We start from the raw sequence: 16,624 nt of genomic DNA on the forward strand, positions 1-16,624 counted from the left end.
AAGAGCTTCTTCCATTTCCAAGTCTTTCTGAAAGAAAAGAGCGATCTCTCTTTAGCCTTGGAAATAATTCAGGCATTAACTACAAGAAAATAGTTCAGGCACCAAGCACAGGAAAAAGTGTCTAGACTGTGAATCCCAAGCAGAAACGGCCACCTGAACTCTCGAGAGCCCTTATTGACACTCTCTGGTGCCTTCCTGCTCCACTTGTTGTCCCTTGAGAATCCTTTTCCTTGAGATAAATTTGTCTCTTGGACGCTGTAGAGAGAGACCTGAAGTATCTAAAACAGGCTTGAAGATTTCGCTCCAGAAGCCAAACTCTAAAAGCTAGGTATTGAAAAGCTGAGCGTAGTTACCCTTGTCTTCTTCTCTGTGTAAATGCCTTGTTCTTCAGCGTATGTTATCGCGCACTCATTTAATACCTACCATGATGCAAACTTGTTTTCATGGTTTTTCATGCTTCAGCATGTTCTTGAAGAGTGATAGATGGTCTTTCGTATTTGTTTTAAAGATCGTGCAAGTCTTAACTCCAGATTTTGACTTTGTAGCTCTAGCACTAGAGTTCCATTTTTAACTCTGGAAAATACATTTCTTACTCTCTTAAGACCAACCAAGATGATTGCTGGCAAAACAGCAAGACCTTTTCTTTGATTCCAGTATAATAATATGTATTATTGATCTTATCATAAAACAGTATAGCTATTGACTGGGAGACAGATGAAATTATTTGTACAAACATGGAACAAAAAGGCAGTCCGTGCCTTGGTGCATTTGCAGTGTAAGTTCTATATAAGCACACCCCACAGACTGACTGATTAGCGTAGTAAAAAACCAAGAGAACTGCCCTGTCAGCATGCTCTGACTTAACACAATTGCCCAGTCCTAAGCCTGGATAAAGCACAGATAGCTGACAATCAGCCTAGTAAAAATAATTGGTTAAGGAAGCAGATTTAGGCTTTTTACAAAAGTGGCTCTTCAACAAAGAGTACTGCTGACCCCTTGTGCGTATGACAGCTCCTGATGGGAGCTATAGAAATCAGTGCTCTCGAAAGTTTGCCGGCAGAAAGAAAATACTTCTTAGTACGTGACTAAATATATGCAGTTTATTAAAAACCTCGTGGACTGTGAGGAAGATGGACCTGAAATCCTTGGCAGAGTGGCAGATGCAGGCACATAGGCAACCGAAGGATTCCATCTATCCAGGCTGCGGTGTCAACGCTTTGAGGGAACAGAACTTACCATAACTGACTACATGGAAAAAATCACTCACCAGTTAGGAGCTAACTTACCAATACATCAAACACACGAGACTCCAAAACAGATGTCTAAAGATGGCAATCATACCACTGTGTTGGCAGTCGTACTCTATTGCAACGGGGGAGCTTAATGGCCACGACAAACACGAGCTCTCTGTTTACCTCTGAAGTATGAGTGATTACAATTGCTTTGAAATGTCTCCCTACGGGAATTAAAGTACAAGAAGGAAATACGGGTTGGACTCCCACTGAAGCAGTAAGACATCTGTGTGCGATTATCTTTTCAAGGCTGAACCTGAGGCAGAGAAAAGACCGGCCAGTGCTCAGACTTGAGCTTCAGCTAGGCGTAAGAAGGTCAAAAAGCCAAATGATGCAGTGCTTCATCAAGAACAGAAGACAGGAAAGTGGAATTTGAAAATTGATTAAATATTGAGGGAGAATGAAAGAGGAATGCAGAACAAGCGAAGAGTGAAATTCATTGGTAGGAAAAAGAAAATGAGAGGTGGTAGTGACCTAGCTAGGGACTGAGGCTGCTGAAGAGAGCTCTTTGGAACTGGTTGGAAACCTATATAAGAGGATTTCAGAACATGAAACAGGCCCTTCAAGAGCAAGATGATGAAAATGCTTTGAAGTGAGGTGGAAAACAAAAAGGCGCAGAAATCTACCTCACCTCAACAAATGCTTTTATAAAAAAGTCAGCAGAAAAGAACACCTGTAACTGAGATTGACAGTCCTGTTGTCTGTCTGGGCTAGAGTTCGGAAGCTGAAGGTCAACAAAACAGTGAGAGAGGATTATTTCACAGAGGAAATGCTAAAAAGCAAACAACCCTGTCCTCCTTTAAAAAAAATAAAAAAGACAAAAAAAGAAAGGAAAGAAACAGCCTACTACCACTCTGAAGAGTTTTAGTAGTTGGGGGAAATGATCCTTTCTGAGTGGTGGAAATGGGGAGTTGTCTGAAAACTGAGCAATTGGCAGTAACTGGAGATGAGTCACATTACTGCTGAAGGGAAAGATTTTCTATGGTCTGCAGTACACGGGGTGAAAGAAATATCTTTATGAAGTTAAAAAACACAAGATATATTTTTAAATTCTTCATATTAAGCAGCATCATGTGAGAATAGAAATAACAGAGGATGGCAGACTTTGTCGGTTTCGGCAGGTTAAAAAAAAAGGAAGAGGGCTGTCATTCTGGTTCAAGAATGTAACAAAGAGCAAAACAGTCACTTTATCCATGCCCAGGATGCTCAGTTATTAATTTGCTCTTCCCTTGTTCATGCCAAACAAACTCAGGGCCCTGGTATGTAGAGCACTCACGAATAACATCCCCAGGATGTATTCCAGGATCTTAAACAGAAAAGATAGCGTAGCAGAACGGGTTATACAGTCTCTTTAGACGCCAAAGCGGGGGCTGAGCCTCTGAGGGAGTAGTGCGGGAGGAATCGGGCAGGTGAGAGTGGAACTGGGTCCCACCCGCCGTTCCTAACCCTGCTGCTGCGCTGGACGGGGGGCACGGCCCTTCTTCTCTCCCCCCGCGGCTGCCCAGGCGCTCCCGCCGCCTCCCTGCCCGTGCACGGCTACGTGGACATGTACCCCCCTTTTTTTTTTTTCCTTCCTGCGCCTGTGGTTCCAGAATATTCCCCCCCGCCGGGCCTGCAGAAGTACATTTATGGCAAGAGGCCGGAGCCGCCGGCTGGAGCTGCCAGCCCGGCCAGCGGCGGGGGGCGGGGGGGGGCCCTGAGGGAATGGCGGCGCCTTTTGCCGCGGAGCGCGGCGCTTGGCCGCTCTGGCCGTGCCCCGGGCACCCGCGTGGCCCGGAGACCCCCCTCCCCAGCACAGGGCCCGCCTGGGTGGGGGCCCTGCGGCGGCGTTTGGCGCTGATGGCGCCGGCGGGCAGCGCTGCGAGGCCCGGCCAGCGCCCGAGCCCTCAGCATTGCCTTTTTAGGGCTTTTCTCTCTTTCCTCTCCGGGTTGGGGGGGTGTTTGTGGGGTTTGGTTTTTTCCCCCTCCCTTCTTCTCGCCTTGCAGGGACGGAGCGGCGGCGGGGGCCGGCGGGGCTGCGGCAGCGCCTCCCCCCAGCCCGCCCCCCCCCCCCCGGCGGGGCCCGGCCCGGCCCGGCTCCGCTCGGCTCCGCTCCTCCCAGCCCGGCAGCGGCCGGCGGGCCGGAGGAGGAGCCTGCCCGCAGGCGGCAGCGGCCGGGCTGAAGCGCGGCCAGGGGAGGGGGTGAGCCATGTCCCTGGGGGAGCGGCGGCAGGAGGAAGAGGAGGGGGAAGGGGAAGAAGTATATGGGGCCGGTGCGGGGGAGGAGGTGGTGCAGATCCGGCTGGGCGACAAGTGCTACCCGGTGTGCAAGAGGAAGCTGATCGAGCAGAGTGACTATTTCCGAGCCCTTTACCGCTCGGGCATGCGGGAGGCAGGGCAGGGCCAGGGGGAGCAGCTGCTGCGCGGCGGGCTGAGCGCGCTGGGGCTGGAGCTGGTGCTGGACTTCATCAACACCTCCTGCCTGGCCAGGCTGGAGCAGGAGGAGGGGGGCGAGGAGGGGCCCCCTTTGCTGGAGGAGCTGGTGGAGGCCGCTTCCTACCTGCAGGTCACCCCCTTGCTCCGCCTGCTCCTCTCCCAGGTGAGGCTGGGCAACTGCTTCGAGCTGCACCGCCTGGCCCAGGTCTACGGTCTCCAGGACTTGCACGATGCCTGTCTAGACTTCATGGCCGCCCATTACCATCAGGTGCTGCGGAGGCCCGATGCCCGGCCGCATCTCCTCCTGCCCCATGCTCTCCAGCAGCACTTGAAGGAGAGGCGGATGAGGGGCACCGCCACCCTCGTGGCCATCGGGGATTTCATGGGTGCCTCCTCCCTGGGCCCGCCTGCGGGCTGTCACCCTCAGGTGGAAGCCCCCTGGTCCATGCTGAGGTACGATGAGGAAGCGCAGAGGTGGCTGCCCCTGGCCAACAACCTGCCCCCCGACCTGGTGAACGTCCGAGGCTACGGGTCGGCGACGCTGGACAACTACCTGTTCATCGTCGGGGGCTACAGGATCACCAGCCAGGAGATTTCGGCTGCCCATTGTTACAACCCTTGCCTAAACGAGTGGAGTCAGCTGGCTTCAATGAACCAGAAGAGGTAACCCCTGCTCCCTGAAATACACGTGTGTCCGTGCATGTTGTCAAAATAGACCCTGTTGAGTCACGCGGTGGTGACCGCACTCAGCGTTACGAGAAGCGATTCAGACCTGTCTCTGTGCCGTGAATCGCCCGTGTCTCTTGCGTCATGCGGTGGGAAGGACCGCCGTGCTTGGCGACGGACAGGCCTGGCAAACCTTGTCTTTACCCCACCACAGCACAACGCCGCAGCCTCTCTCCTGCTTAGGGGCCCCGTCTGCACGGCGCGGGGAGCTGCTGCGGCGAGGGAAGGGCGAGGAGGATGGGACTTTGTTGCCTGCGTGCTGGTGGTTAAGGCCTCAGCTGCGGGAGAACGTGAGCTAGGCATCAGCTGTGCTACAGCTCTCCACCATGTGTGCTCATTCACCTCGGTGAGAAATGGTGGTGGGCTCCCACTTCTCCTTTAAATTGTAGTATCCAAGGATCCAGTCTCTCCAAACAGCCCTCTCGCTGCTATTAGAAATTCTCCTTAAAATACCAAAGATTGAAAAAAAACCCCAAAGATAAAATTCTTCTCCTACTTTCTTTGTGATATATTTTAACTCCAGTACTGTAAGCGACAAGTTTTCCTGCTCTTAGTGGGGATGTACAGTCTATCGGAGCTAGAGGTGGCTGAAAACTTTTAGTTGGAGCGGTTTGTCAGTGGTTGGCACTTTCATAAAAATCTGAATGTTTTGTAGGTCTGCATTTCAGTGAAATATTCACCAGAAGATTGTGAGAAATTTCTCACTTTATGAGAATATTTGGAATCATTCATCGTTTTGACCGTTTGGCTTTTTTCCTTTATCCTTTTGAATTGTTTGTTTGACATTTATGTTTAAGTTAGTATTCAGAAACACTTGTATAATTTACATTTGAAAGAATAACAAGGAGCTAACCTTGAGGGAGACCCAAGAAGAGAGTCAATCGCCCTGGCCAAGGTTGTGGCTGCTCTACCTTAATCACGCTGCAGAGTTACCAAAACAAAGCCTTTTACTTCATTGAAACAGAATGTTTCTGTTTATCCAATGTGAACTTCCTCATTGTTTGATTTTAGAAAAAGTGCTTAAATTTTTATCATCTTCTCTGCCTGAATCAGAATTAAAACAAGGAAGGAGGCCAAAATTCACTGTAGAATGGAAATTCTCTTCTCCATCCGGTAAATTCAAGGATCATCCAGAGACCCCAACCATAGACATAAATGCTTTTTATCTGGGTAGTAAAACTGCAGTCTTTATTCCAGTGAGCTTGCCAGCTAAAACCCCTCAAAACAGAGGTTTGATCTAAAATTAGTCCTTTCCCATTTCACCTTTTTTTTTTTTTCCTCCCACTTCCTATATTGTGAGTATTTCACTGAAATGATTGCCTCCGTAATCAGTCATCAGAATTGATCGGAAACCTGGGATACTTCTGGCTTCTTGGAAGGGTGTTGTAAAAAATATCATATGTAAAATGAGTGTTTTGCTTTTAAACACTGCAAACACCTTTTCTTGCAGACACATTTCTTAGAGCCTGAGCCTATAAGCAGTCTTCACCGAGGCGCCTGTGGGAACTGAGATGTTTTAGCCGGCCTCGCTTCAGCGGTCTTGCCTACGTGAGCATGGTTGAGAGCGCGTTGGCCTTGGTAGGAAAGGATGATGGGGTCAGCCCACACAGCGTCTCCTATGGAAATTAACTTAAACATAGAAGTCCCACGTTGATCAAGTTACGAGGTTTTGGCATTGGTTTGCGTGATGTGTGTAGCAGGAGAAATGTTGTTATGTGCAATGATTCTGCAGCATGGCGAATGAGGGCGTTTAAAAAAATGCTTTTTCAAAGCCCTTTTTTTCACCTTACAACCTGACTGTTCAAATTCTAGATCAGCCTTTTTCCCTCCACGCTTTCCCTTTTTTCTAGGATATATAATCATTATATCTGCAATAAACACATGGGTATTTTTTCCTTATGTTACTATTTTCAACTGCACTGCCATACCGACTTAATCTTTAGGCCCATCGCAGGTGAGAGCAAGGTGTTCCTTAGCATAGAATTTCACATTGGCCATTTATGGCAGAAAAGTAGCACGCAAATGGGTATTTTTGGAACAGTGTCTATTCTTACATTTCGTGGTAGTTATTGCAGGTCAAAAAGAACCCAGGATTACATCTGCCTCTAGATTGCAAGGTTGCAAGTGAGTATGTTGCTCCTTGAATGACAAGCAGGGGAAGTTTTTCTCATGGCAAGTCTGCTGACCCATTCACAAAACACGTTGTTGACTTTAACATCTTCATGGAGTCTTGACTCTGAAGTTATTAATTAATTTTTTTTTTCCTATCTGACATAACGTTTCAGCTCTCTGATGACCGGCTTGACCTGTTGCCGCCAGAACGCAGGAGGGGGTGGCCTGTGCCGTAGGAGCCAAGAGCAGGGAGATTTTTAGGATCGGGGAGTTTGCATTCAACAGGAACAGCACTGATGCCCGTCTTGCAGATGTGCTGCAATTAGATCTGCACTTTGCTCGGCATTGTATTTTTAGTTTGTCCTGCTGTCGTAAAATAAGCAGGGCAGTTGCCCAGCGTGCTGTTTAGGAATTACAGTCATGTAACTGCCTGCCAAATGAATTTCTGTCAGCTGATATAATTACATCCCATGGATGAATTTTTTACATACCTTGAGGGAGGGTTCTAGTTCCCACTGAAGTTGGTTTGACCTCACGCAACAGAGTGTCTGGATTTGGCCTCTATGAATGGATGCATACGTTGGCCTCGAGGCATGGCTGAGAAGTTAGGGAAATAATTGTGCTGATTTGCTGCTAATATAAGAAGTTCTCTGCCCTCGACAAACCCTGTAAATTCTATGATATTTTTTTATCTTTAATTATTTCCATTATTGTAACATAGGATCCCAGGATGCCGGGATTCTTTACACATGCATAGATGAAATAGCCCCAACTTAATTCTAAGTAGAAGACAAAAGCCATCACATGTATAGTGAATACTTGGCAGGCCTTCTGGTTTAGGTTATAGCTGTTAGCTTTCTTTCTAGATGTAGAGGTCTTATTACTGTGGTTTCAAATTCGTTCACAATAGGTAACTCCTGTATATTATTCTTGTGATGCCCACATAAGCTTGCGAAAGTGTTATTCCCTATTTATGCATACACAAGGGAGATAAAATAATTTGCTCAGGCTCGTATAGGAAGCCTGTGACTGAGCCTGGAGTTTCTCATCACCTGAGGGCTAAATCTAGTGCTGGTCACAAATAGTCCATAACTGATCACAGTTTCTAGATCATTTCATTCTAGAGATATTGCTGTACTTGGAATAGTGTCTTCAGAGAACGACCTGGACTTTTTTGTGGAAGAAACTTCATGTAAGGGTTGCCCAAGACCACTTGTAGTCTTTGGAGACAAGAAGGTAACAAAGCGCATTGGGGACTGTTCAAGTAATGTCCTTGAATACCTTTCCATACTGTTCTTTAAATTGATGCTGTCAGTTGAAATTTGCTGTTTAAAAATAATATACTCACAGGATTTCTGCTGCATGTGCCAGTTACAGCTGTATATTCCACTTCGATTTTCCTTCAGAACCTTCCTACTCATGGCAGGTAAATCTTCCAGGCTTGGAAGACCCTTGTAAGCCCCTGGCTGGGATTATACACATGCACGTGGAACATGGGTTTTGTGAGCAATCTGTGCCTGAACTGCTGCCACTCTGAGGACTCTTACAGGAATATAGGAGAGGATGCTCCTGGGGAATGGTAGTGGTTTATGAGACCTTCTCTTTCTGCATTTTTAAATATTTTTTTTCACTCAAAATTCCTCTGTGTTGGGGGAAAAGAAAAAAAATTAAGTTCAAAATATTCATGTTGTATTTATCACAAACATAGCACACACTTCCAAAGCTAAATGTTGGATGCAGTGTGCTCTTGCAGACTCATGTAAGGAATGCAAAAAAAGTGGTTCATGCAAAAAAACATAAACCGCTTTGGAATTGCCTTCGTACCTGTGCTTTCATGGTTCTTCGTCTCTGTTGTAAATGCTTTAACACTAGAATAAAGAAGTCATCTGATTTGTGAGAAATTTTAAGGTTGAAGTTGATCGTTTGGCAGGAAGGAACCATGGGTTAGTTAGTTTGAGCCTCCCGTTCTACAGCAGGACCAAGCTTACCTTGCAAATACGCATCTAACTTGTTCTTGAAACCCTCCAGCAATGTAGATTCCAACCTCCTTCCTCCCAGGTAACTTGTTCCCATGTTTAGCCACCCCTCTGATCAGGAAGTCCTCTCTAATAGCTCTGCTAACTTCTCGTTGTCTACTAAATGAATGATATCTGTCAGTGAACCAGAAGAATGCTTGTTGTCCTCTTCATGGCCGCATAGTGGTCTCCTGCAGATGCATCTATGGCTGTTAATGCAATCGAGAACAACGCAGGTTTTTTTGCAAGTTGTTGAATGTTGTCCTGTATTCAGAAAGCTAGTCACTCTGCCCCCGAGGTCCTTTGCATTTGTGCATTATATTTTTCTTTCTTTGTGCATATAGTGCTTTGCGCTTGTCTTTATTGAATGAAAAATATATTTTGAACTATGGTAAAACCCCACAGCTCAGTCTTGTTTGTGTTCCTGGGGTTCCTTTCAGAGGAAACCAGGGACCTCAGAAGACATCTCGTACCTGGTCTTGTCCCAACAAGAAGGGTACGCGCTAGGCCTGGCATTTAGAAAGTACTTTTGATCCCCCGAGTTTAGAAAACTCACTGGTGTGAGTGGAGTTATATCGCAGTTGAATCTGAGGGCCTGTTCAGCTCTGTTGTTTCCAAGCTGTGGTCCATGGAACAGTTGTTAGTTGTGGAGAGCTGGCTGGTTGCTCAGTGTTTGCTTTCCTTGTTTCCAGCTGCTCCAACACATTAAAAGAGTGTAAAAATACACTAAATATTTCCTAATGTTCGCTCTCCATAAAAACACCTGCTGTTATTGGCATGGAAGGGTGAATGGCAGAAGTTTTTCATAACATATTGAGCCTTTGTCCAAATTTTCATATAAAATGTGCTGATGGATACTTATGGCTACTTCTGAGTAAAATGAACCTTATAGCTAATGAATTCCATAAATCTGAGATACTTCCACTGAATGTCATCCATTTTAACAAGTGTTGGAAGTGTATAAATGACTGACACAAATGTACGTGGCCTCCTAGAATAATTGAAGTTGAAAGTTGTGCTGTACATTTTTCACCAGACAGTTTTCCCTGTGCTGCAAGAAACAGTTCAGTGATACGAAGGCCATCAAGCAAAAACTGGATAAATTACCTCCATTCGGGTAAAATAGTAAGAGGCTACAATTAGAGGGTAACTAGAGAAGCATGTGTGAATTCGGAAACGTGAATTCTTTAATGTTCTGACACGACACGCTTGTTTAGTTAATTCCTGTCCTCTGTGGCAGAACTTTTAGCATGTTTAAAAAGTGGCTAGAAGGTCTTAGGATAGGGAAATGCTATCTGTGCGCATGAGACCTCATTTTATAAGCCAAAAATCCTGTACCATCTCCATCATAGGCACAGAGTTATGGACTTCCTTACATACTTTAGTTTTTAAAGGATTGCTTGGAAAATGCATTTACATTTTGTGTTTTTGTCCCTTTGTTAATTTGTGCAGGGTTTTTTTTCCCACCATAACTTTTAGAACAGGTACATTGCTTTGGAAATCATAATGTTTTGCAAGTAATTATCCTCATTTCATACCCGCTATTGATTGCTGTGTTATTCTGGATTCTCTAAGATGGAAAACATAATTGCTGTAGAGAGGAGATGAACAGAGTGACCTAATTGTAAATGTCAGCAAAAAAAATGAATAAAAAGCAATTAATTCCTTCAAAGGAGCATTTTAGTTTCCAAAGCTATATCAGGATGACAAGAACAAAATGATTCCATCTGGAAACAAATTCTTTTTCCAAATATATTTAATAAAAAGAAATTGCAGGGCAGTCTGCTGTTAGGCAGGGTTCATTTTGTCCAGACAAAACCCTGCAAAACTACTTAGCGGTAAGTTTTGAATCTTGGATTCATGCAGAGTGGAACTCACTTTACTGCTCAGCAGGCCAATGCAAGTCTAAAGCAGCACTTTGGTTTTACAGACATAACGCAGTCCCCCGGTTGGCTTTCTGCTGAGCTGGTGCACTCCAACGACTTTTATACATCTAGTTAATTGGGATGCTGCATGGTAATATCTCAGTTTGGCTGAGCAGTAGAGAAGGAACAACCTTTCAAGGCAATGAGACTGCTTCTGAGGAGAGGAAAAGCTCATCTTTCCTTAGACCATCTTCCACAGCTGGCAGGAATAGCTGAGCCTGCAAGCCCTCTGTCTTCAAGTCCTCTGGTTTCTTCCTGCAGATGTGCACCTTTAATATCCACAGACCATTTCTTTCTGCCTGTGTTATCTTACAAGTATAAGATATAAGGCTTCTTGAGCTTAAATAATGAGAAAGTTGCCCTTTGCCATGCGTGAAATACAACAGCGTAATGGAACAGAATAAGAAAGAAAAGAACAGGGCATCGCCTGTGGCGTGCAGTGTGTTTTGTTCAGCTATGGGTGGAACATTAATTTACAGATGTATCTTCCTTCAGTGGGACGGAGGAGGTATTTAGTAGTTTAATGCTGAATAAGGTACAGGAGATTCTCTCTTCCTTCTTTTGCAGAACATGATTCAGTGTGTACTGCTTTAAATTTCAGTTTATTAGGGTTATTAAAGAGATTCTATATTACAGACTGAGACGATTACGCATTCTTAGGTATTCATCAAGTCTTGTTTGAAATTTCTGCAATTTTAACTAAAATAATATCCTTGTTGGTATGTATACATAATAGGTTTTTCTCTGCTAAAGGTACTTCACTAAAAGCCTGGTAAAAATGAGACATCTACTGAACACATTAGTTAACTAAACATTTAGAGTTCAAACTGTGACAGCTTGAAATCCAAAGTAAAATATTCATCAGTCTCAGCATCAACATCATTAACATCCAGAATGTCACTGGTTACTGTCCGGAGTAATTACAGTGTAATTACAGAATTTTGGCCTTGCACGGAAGACTTCAAATGCTGTAATAGATGAAGTGATGGTACAAGTTGTAAGGTGATGATGAGTATGTTGGAGCCTGGATAGGAAGAACTTTCTTTCCTATACTTTTCTGTACATCTACGCAACCTATTTCAATGCTGCAACCTTTTCTTTCAGGTCCAATTTTAAGCTTTTGGCTGTAAATGGAAAACTCTATGCCATCGGTGGTCAATCCCTTTCCAACGTGGAGTGCTACAACCCAGAAAACGACTGGTGGAATTTCGTAGCATCCATGCCAAACCCTCTTGCAGAATTCTCCGCTTGCGAATGCAAGGGCAAGATCTACGTTATTGGAGGATACACTACACGAGGTAGAAAGCTTGCTTTTACTCTTTTTTTGTTTTTTAGCCTGATTGCTTTCAAGGCCCGGATAATTTCCTTCTCTTTTTCAGGAAATCTTTTGAACTGATGTATAAAGCTGCATAATACTCAGTAAAACATGTAGAAATAAATCACTGGTAGAAAATAATTGACAAATGAAACTCCCATGAAACTTCATTCCTTAAGCATATAGTGCCATTCTTCGGAGAAATACCGTTTTCTCAGTGTTTTAGAAGTCAATTTTTTTTCATGTCAAAAGTTCAGGATTTATCAGGATTTCCTAAATTTAAATTCCCATCTCTAGGCCTTTGCCCACTTCATTTGAACACAGTAGTTTTCATTTTTTTTCCCAAATGGAGAATAAAATTAGAAGAGAGATCAGCTTTTACAGAGAGTCCTGCAAGCGAAGCTAAAATGACATTAGAACAAGCTGCCTCTTCTAGTGTCTGAGCAGATTTTAGCTCTGAATCATTATGAACTGTATAAAAGACACACTTCCACCCCTCATGGTCCTCGTGGTAATGACAACCTGCAAAAGCATTTTGTTCGGTCCATTCTGACCCAGAACCTGGTGGCTTCACTGAGGAAAACAAAAGATATCGGCGTGCCTGTGTCTGTATGGAGGGCCACGCTGTGGTCTGTGGTGTGCTCTGCAGTCCCGGTCCTCTGGTCATCCCCCCTAAAGGACCTCTTGGCCTGCATTGTGCTCCCTGATGTCCGGCACTAGGACTGAAGGATGTCTGGCACGCAACACTTGCTGTGCTGGAAAGTCAGACCCAAGGGGAAACATCCTTTGAGACGAGAGAGCAGACAACAAGGAGAAGGAACTGAGACAGAGAGTAATGGGAAGACTTATCCCTAGAGCCTGGAGTTAGGGGTTTTCTCATGTTTATCTAGAGAAAGAATAGGTACGAAGAAAAAGCTCTGATTTGGTTAATGGTGCTGCTGGATTATGGGAGTGCCAGCTTGTCTCCTACATCCTCTGCACTTCACAAGTTCCTTTTCTGGTGCTTGTGCTGTTCTTTCTTCAGGCTGCCTAGTCCTGGTAGCATGGATAGGAAGATCAGCATCTTGCTGATGCAGATCCTACTCCCTTAACATTCATTGACAAAGCTTATGTTGTCAGGATTGCTGCCCTGTGTCAAGCTCCTTATTCAGTACTTATTATCTATGGTTTCAGTTGAAGAAGGATAATCAGTGAGTTACCTCTTGCTTCTTCCACACCTCAGGGGATTGCCACTGACATTCAGGCCACTGTCTTTTCCTAGATCTTTTAGGTCTTTTCCTAAAGGCCATTTTTGATGGAAATGGGTTATAAACCAGGATAAAATCATGAGCAGTGGATAGCTAGCACATTTAGGCTTATGTTTAAATCCAAGACCGTTCAGGACAACAAATGCCTGTGCTTGTTATGAATAAAGATCCTTTCCAGAACAAGGGTCTAGGGTCAGTTTTTCTATGACACCTTGGCTTAGGACACCTATCAGACTTAGAAACCAGAATTGCTGCAATTACACGGGTGATTCACCTTCAAAGTTGTGCAGATGTTGGAGGGTGTTAAGGCATAACTATCTGAGAGGTGCTGAGGTTCATTTGCTGTTTCACTACATTCACTAAATAAAACACATGCAGCAATTAATAATGTAATTTACTGGGGTTTTTTAGTATTTCTGCATATACCTCAGTAAGACTGTAGTTTTGGTAGGTTTTGTGGATCATTTTTTTTGATCTGTGTAGAGCCTTCTCCTGCGACTACACTTCCCAAAAGATAGTAGGTTCTGATATTTCCCACTGTAAATTACAATGAGACTTCTTGAATAAAGAGCCTCCTTCCAGTTCTCAGCTCTCAGTTGTGAACCTAGATCCTAATAGAAACTCCATGTTAGGAACTATAACATTCATGTTTTGTATTAGGGTTTTTTTTTAATTCAGTAGATATAAAAGACCCAGGCTCTGGATGGAGCAAATGAGGGCCATATCACAATGTACTTCCATTTCATATGCCCCCTCTCAAACCATAGCACCTTTTACCTGGGAAGATTACTGCTATGGATAGACATAGAAATTTAATTGCTAGAAATGTTGGGATTTTTCCCCACTAAAGAGTCGGAGAATGATACATTGTTTGTAGATAAAGAACATCTGTATGTAGAACTTTGATCAGCAATTTCATAGACCATTGCCACGATATTTTTCCTCTTTTTTCCTTTCTTTAAAGTGGATTAGGTGTTCAAGAAGGCAATGTAAAGGAATAAACAATGACTGAAAATCATCAGAGTGCAAGCAAATGCTATAGCAGCACCTCCCTAATCATGCTGCTAATGCACTTCATTCATGACAATCCATTTATATTTATGGCTATTTATACCTGTGCCCTTACATAACTCGTCAGTCTGTCACTGTCTGCTGTTCTGCTTGGGAGCTCATCTGGAGATTGTCATGCAGGGTAGACTTGGAATATGGAGCAGCTTTTATTAAAAGACCAGGCTGGAGTCTGCAAACCTGTTACTGCTTGTCACTTGAGTTTGGATTTAAGCTCAGGCCTCTAGAGATTGAAACTGAATTTACTAGCTAACGAGTCCTGTGCATTCTGTGTTAATTTAGTGAAGCCTTGGACACAGCCAGGCTCTCCACTGCACCATAAATCAGGGTGGTATTATAACAATTCCATAGAATAAGTGAATTCCACTGAATTGTAACTGAAGTATAGGTATGGCTTCAGCTTTTTTCCATGCCTCTGTCTGATGCTGGAGCACGGAGTTCCTGGTTCTTAATGATTTTGACAATGTGTGTTTCTCTCTTTTTAAGGTACTGAACGCATGCCCTTAGGTCATCCATGCCACTTGATGAAATGTAACTAGGCTTATGAATTTTATTCTGTAAAACTTTGATTTATGGAATGGAATGCAAAGTATGAAAGTTAAGCTTGGATGATAAATCATCACTTGACAGCCATTAATGAAGCATACTGTGTTCATGATAATTTGATTAATCTGTGATCACTGCTGGAGAGCAGAATATTGCTCCATTTCCCTTTTCATAATAAATTCTTACATATCAGTCGGAGACAAAATTAAAAGCCTAAGTTAAAAGGGAGGGATTATTCTGCTAAAATCTTATCCGCAGACCATTTACATCATGCAATGTGCCAGAAGCAGCTTAGTTTTTCCCTCTGCAACGGAACAAAACGTTCAAACTTGATTGTCAAGGGCAAAGAGTTGCAGTTCTCAATAATCAATATTTCTTCCCTGGTCTGCTATGTTTTTCCACTGTAATACATTAGCAGTCTGTGGCAGATACAGTTTGCAGGGAGGAAGAATCCTCCTGCGTGAGTACCTTCTAATATATTTATTTATTTGTAAATATCTCTCCTCTGTTTCAGATAGGAATATGAACATTTTGCAGTACTGTCCCACTTCTGATTCCTGGACCAACTTTGAACTTTGTGATGTCCATGTTCGCAAACAACAGATGCTCTCTGTTGAAGAAACTATATATCTGGTAGGGGGCTGTATTCATGAACTCGGACCAAACCAAAAATCCAGCCAAAGTGAGGACGTGTTAACTGTGCAGTCTTACAACATTGCTACCAAAGAATGGCTCTACCTCAAAGAGAACACATCAAAATCGGGTCTTAACTTGACTTGCACTCTCCACAATGATGGAGTCTATATATTGAGTAGGGATATTACTCTATCTACAAGCTTGGAGCACCGTGTTTTTCTTAAGTATAACATATTTACGGACAGTTGGGAGTCACTAAGACGCTTTCCAGCCTTTGGACAAAACATGCTGATCTGTTCTATGTATTTGCCTGATGTGCGAGAAGTGTAACAGCATCAGGTTTTTCTTTTCAGCTCATTAATCATTCTTGGAAGAAATATTGCTCCCTCTAAATAATTCCATTTTCAGAATGTAATGTGGTTGCATAACGTACGCATAAAACACTGATTCTGTTCTTTAAAAAAGCTGCAAAATCCAGTATTAAGAGAAATGCTTCCAGAAACAGTTTTAAGATTTCAGTTTAAAAATTTTGTTGTTTCGGGTTAAAATTTCACCAGGTATTGTTTGCAATTTAAACATAAAATTCTTGTGTTGGTAACTGGTAAAGGAATTCCAAAGACAAAACTGATCTGTCTAGTTTTATTCTCCATCTTAATAGACAGTGTAGAAGGTGAGCAAGAAGTATACATGGTAAAAGTGGAAATAATTCAAGAAAGTAACTAATAAGTATAATAAAAATTACAAAGGCAATGATTTCTTTTAAAATGCAGGTTTTACTCATACTATGTTCTGTCAAATGCACAATGTTTAAAATTGTTTATAGTATCACATTTTTACCTCTTCTACGGTAACAAGTGATTTTCTCAAAGGTGCTGGCAGTTGGGGTACCATCAAGGAATGAGAACTTCCCCTGAATTATTTGTAATGAAATGCTTTGCCAGGGACTGGCAGGAATTGCCTAGAGGCTTACAGTTACTGGTTGAATGCTAGATGCTCCTTTAATGGAAGTTGGCAACATTTATTGCTACCATTAAGATAGAGGTAAAAAGGCTCTAAATTCAAATGGAGAATTTTGCTGATCTTCAGGAAGGTTTTAAGTTTTAGTTACCTTGTTGTATTCTGTAGTACTGAGTGTTAAAGATCAAATTATAGTTGGCAACAAGCTGCACGTTAGGAAAATGTGCATGAGCACATGCAGTGGTGATTCTGCACCAGGTGCATCCTGCTTAGTAACAGTCACCCAGGACATCCATCACTTGGTTTGGAAGGGTTGATTTGTGGAAATGACTTCTTGCCAACGCCACCCAAGCAGGTACACAAGCCTTAT

General features: G+C 43.5%; 1 protein-coding gene across 1 annotated transcript; it reads left to right on the forward strand.

The window, feature by feature from the left end:
- The first annotated feature begins 3,480 nt into the window (after window positions 1-3,480).
- KLHL42 (kelch like family member 42) lies at window positions 3,481-15,873 on the forward strand. The gene is made up of 3 exons (XM_009814556.2): window positions 3,481-4,370; window positions 11,590-11,783; window positions 15,176-15,873. The coding sequence occupies exons 1-3, from the start codon at window positions 3,481-3,483 to the stop codon at window positions 15,625-15,627; spliced, it is 1,536 nt and encodes a 511-aa protein (XP_009812858.2). The 3' UTR covers window positions 15,628-15,873.
- Window positions 15,874-16,624: the final 751 nt, after the last annotated feature.

The sequence above is a fragment of the Gavia stellata genome, chromosome 4, assembly GCF_030936135.1.
Source record: "Gavia stellata isolate bGavSte3 chromosome 4, bGavSte3.hap2, whole genome shotgun sequence".
Classification (NCBI taxonomy): Eukaryota; Metazoa; Chordata; class Aves; order Gaviiformes; family Gaviidae; genus Gavia; species Gavia stellata.

Bases quoted from the DNA above. Each gene is read 5' to 3' on its own strand.
- KLHL42 (XM_009814556.2), top strand. From the start codon at position 3,481: ATGTCCCTGGGGGAGCGGCGGCAGGAGGAAGAGGAGGGGGAAGGGGAA. The intron at 4,371-11,589 runs GTAACCCCTGCT...CTTTTCTTTCAG, and splicing joins GCTTCAATGAACCAGAAGAG to GTCCAATTTTAAGCTTTTGG. The intron at 11,784-15,175 runs GTAGAAAGCTTG...CCTCTGTTTCAG, and splicing joins TGGAGGATACACTACACGAG to ATAGGAATATGAACATTTTG.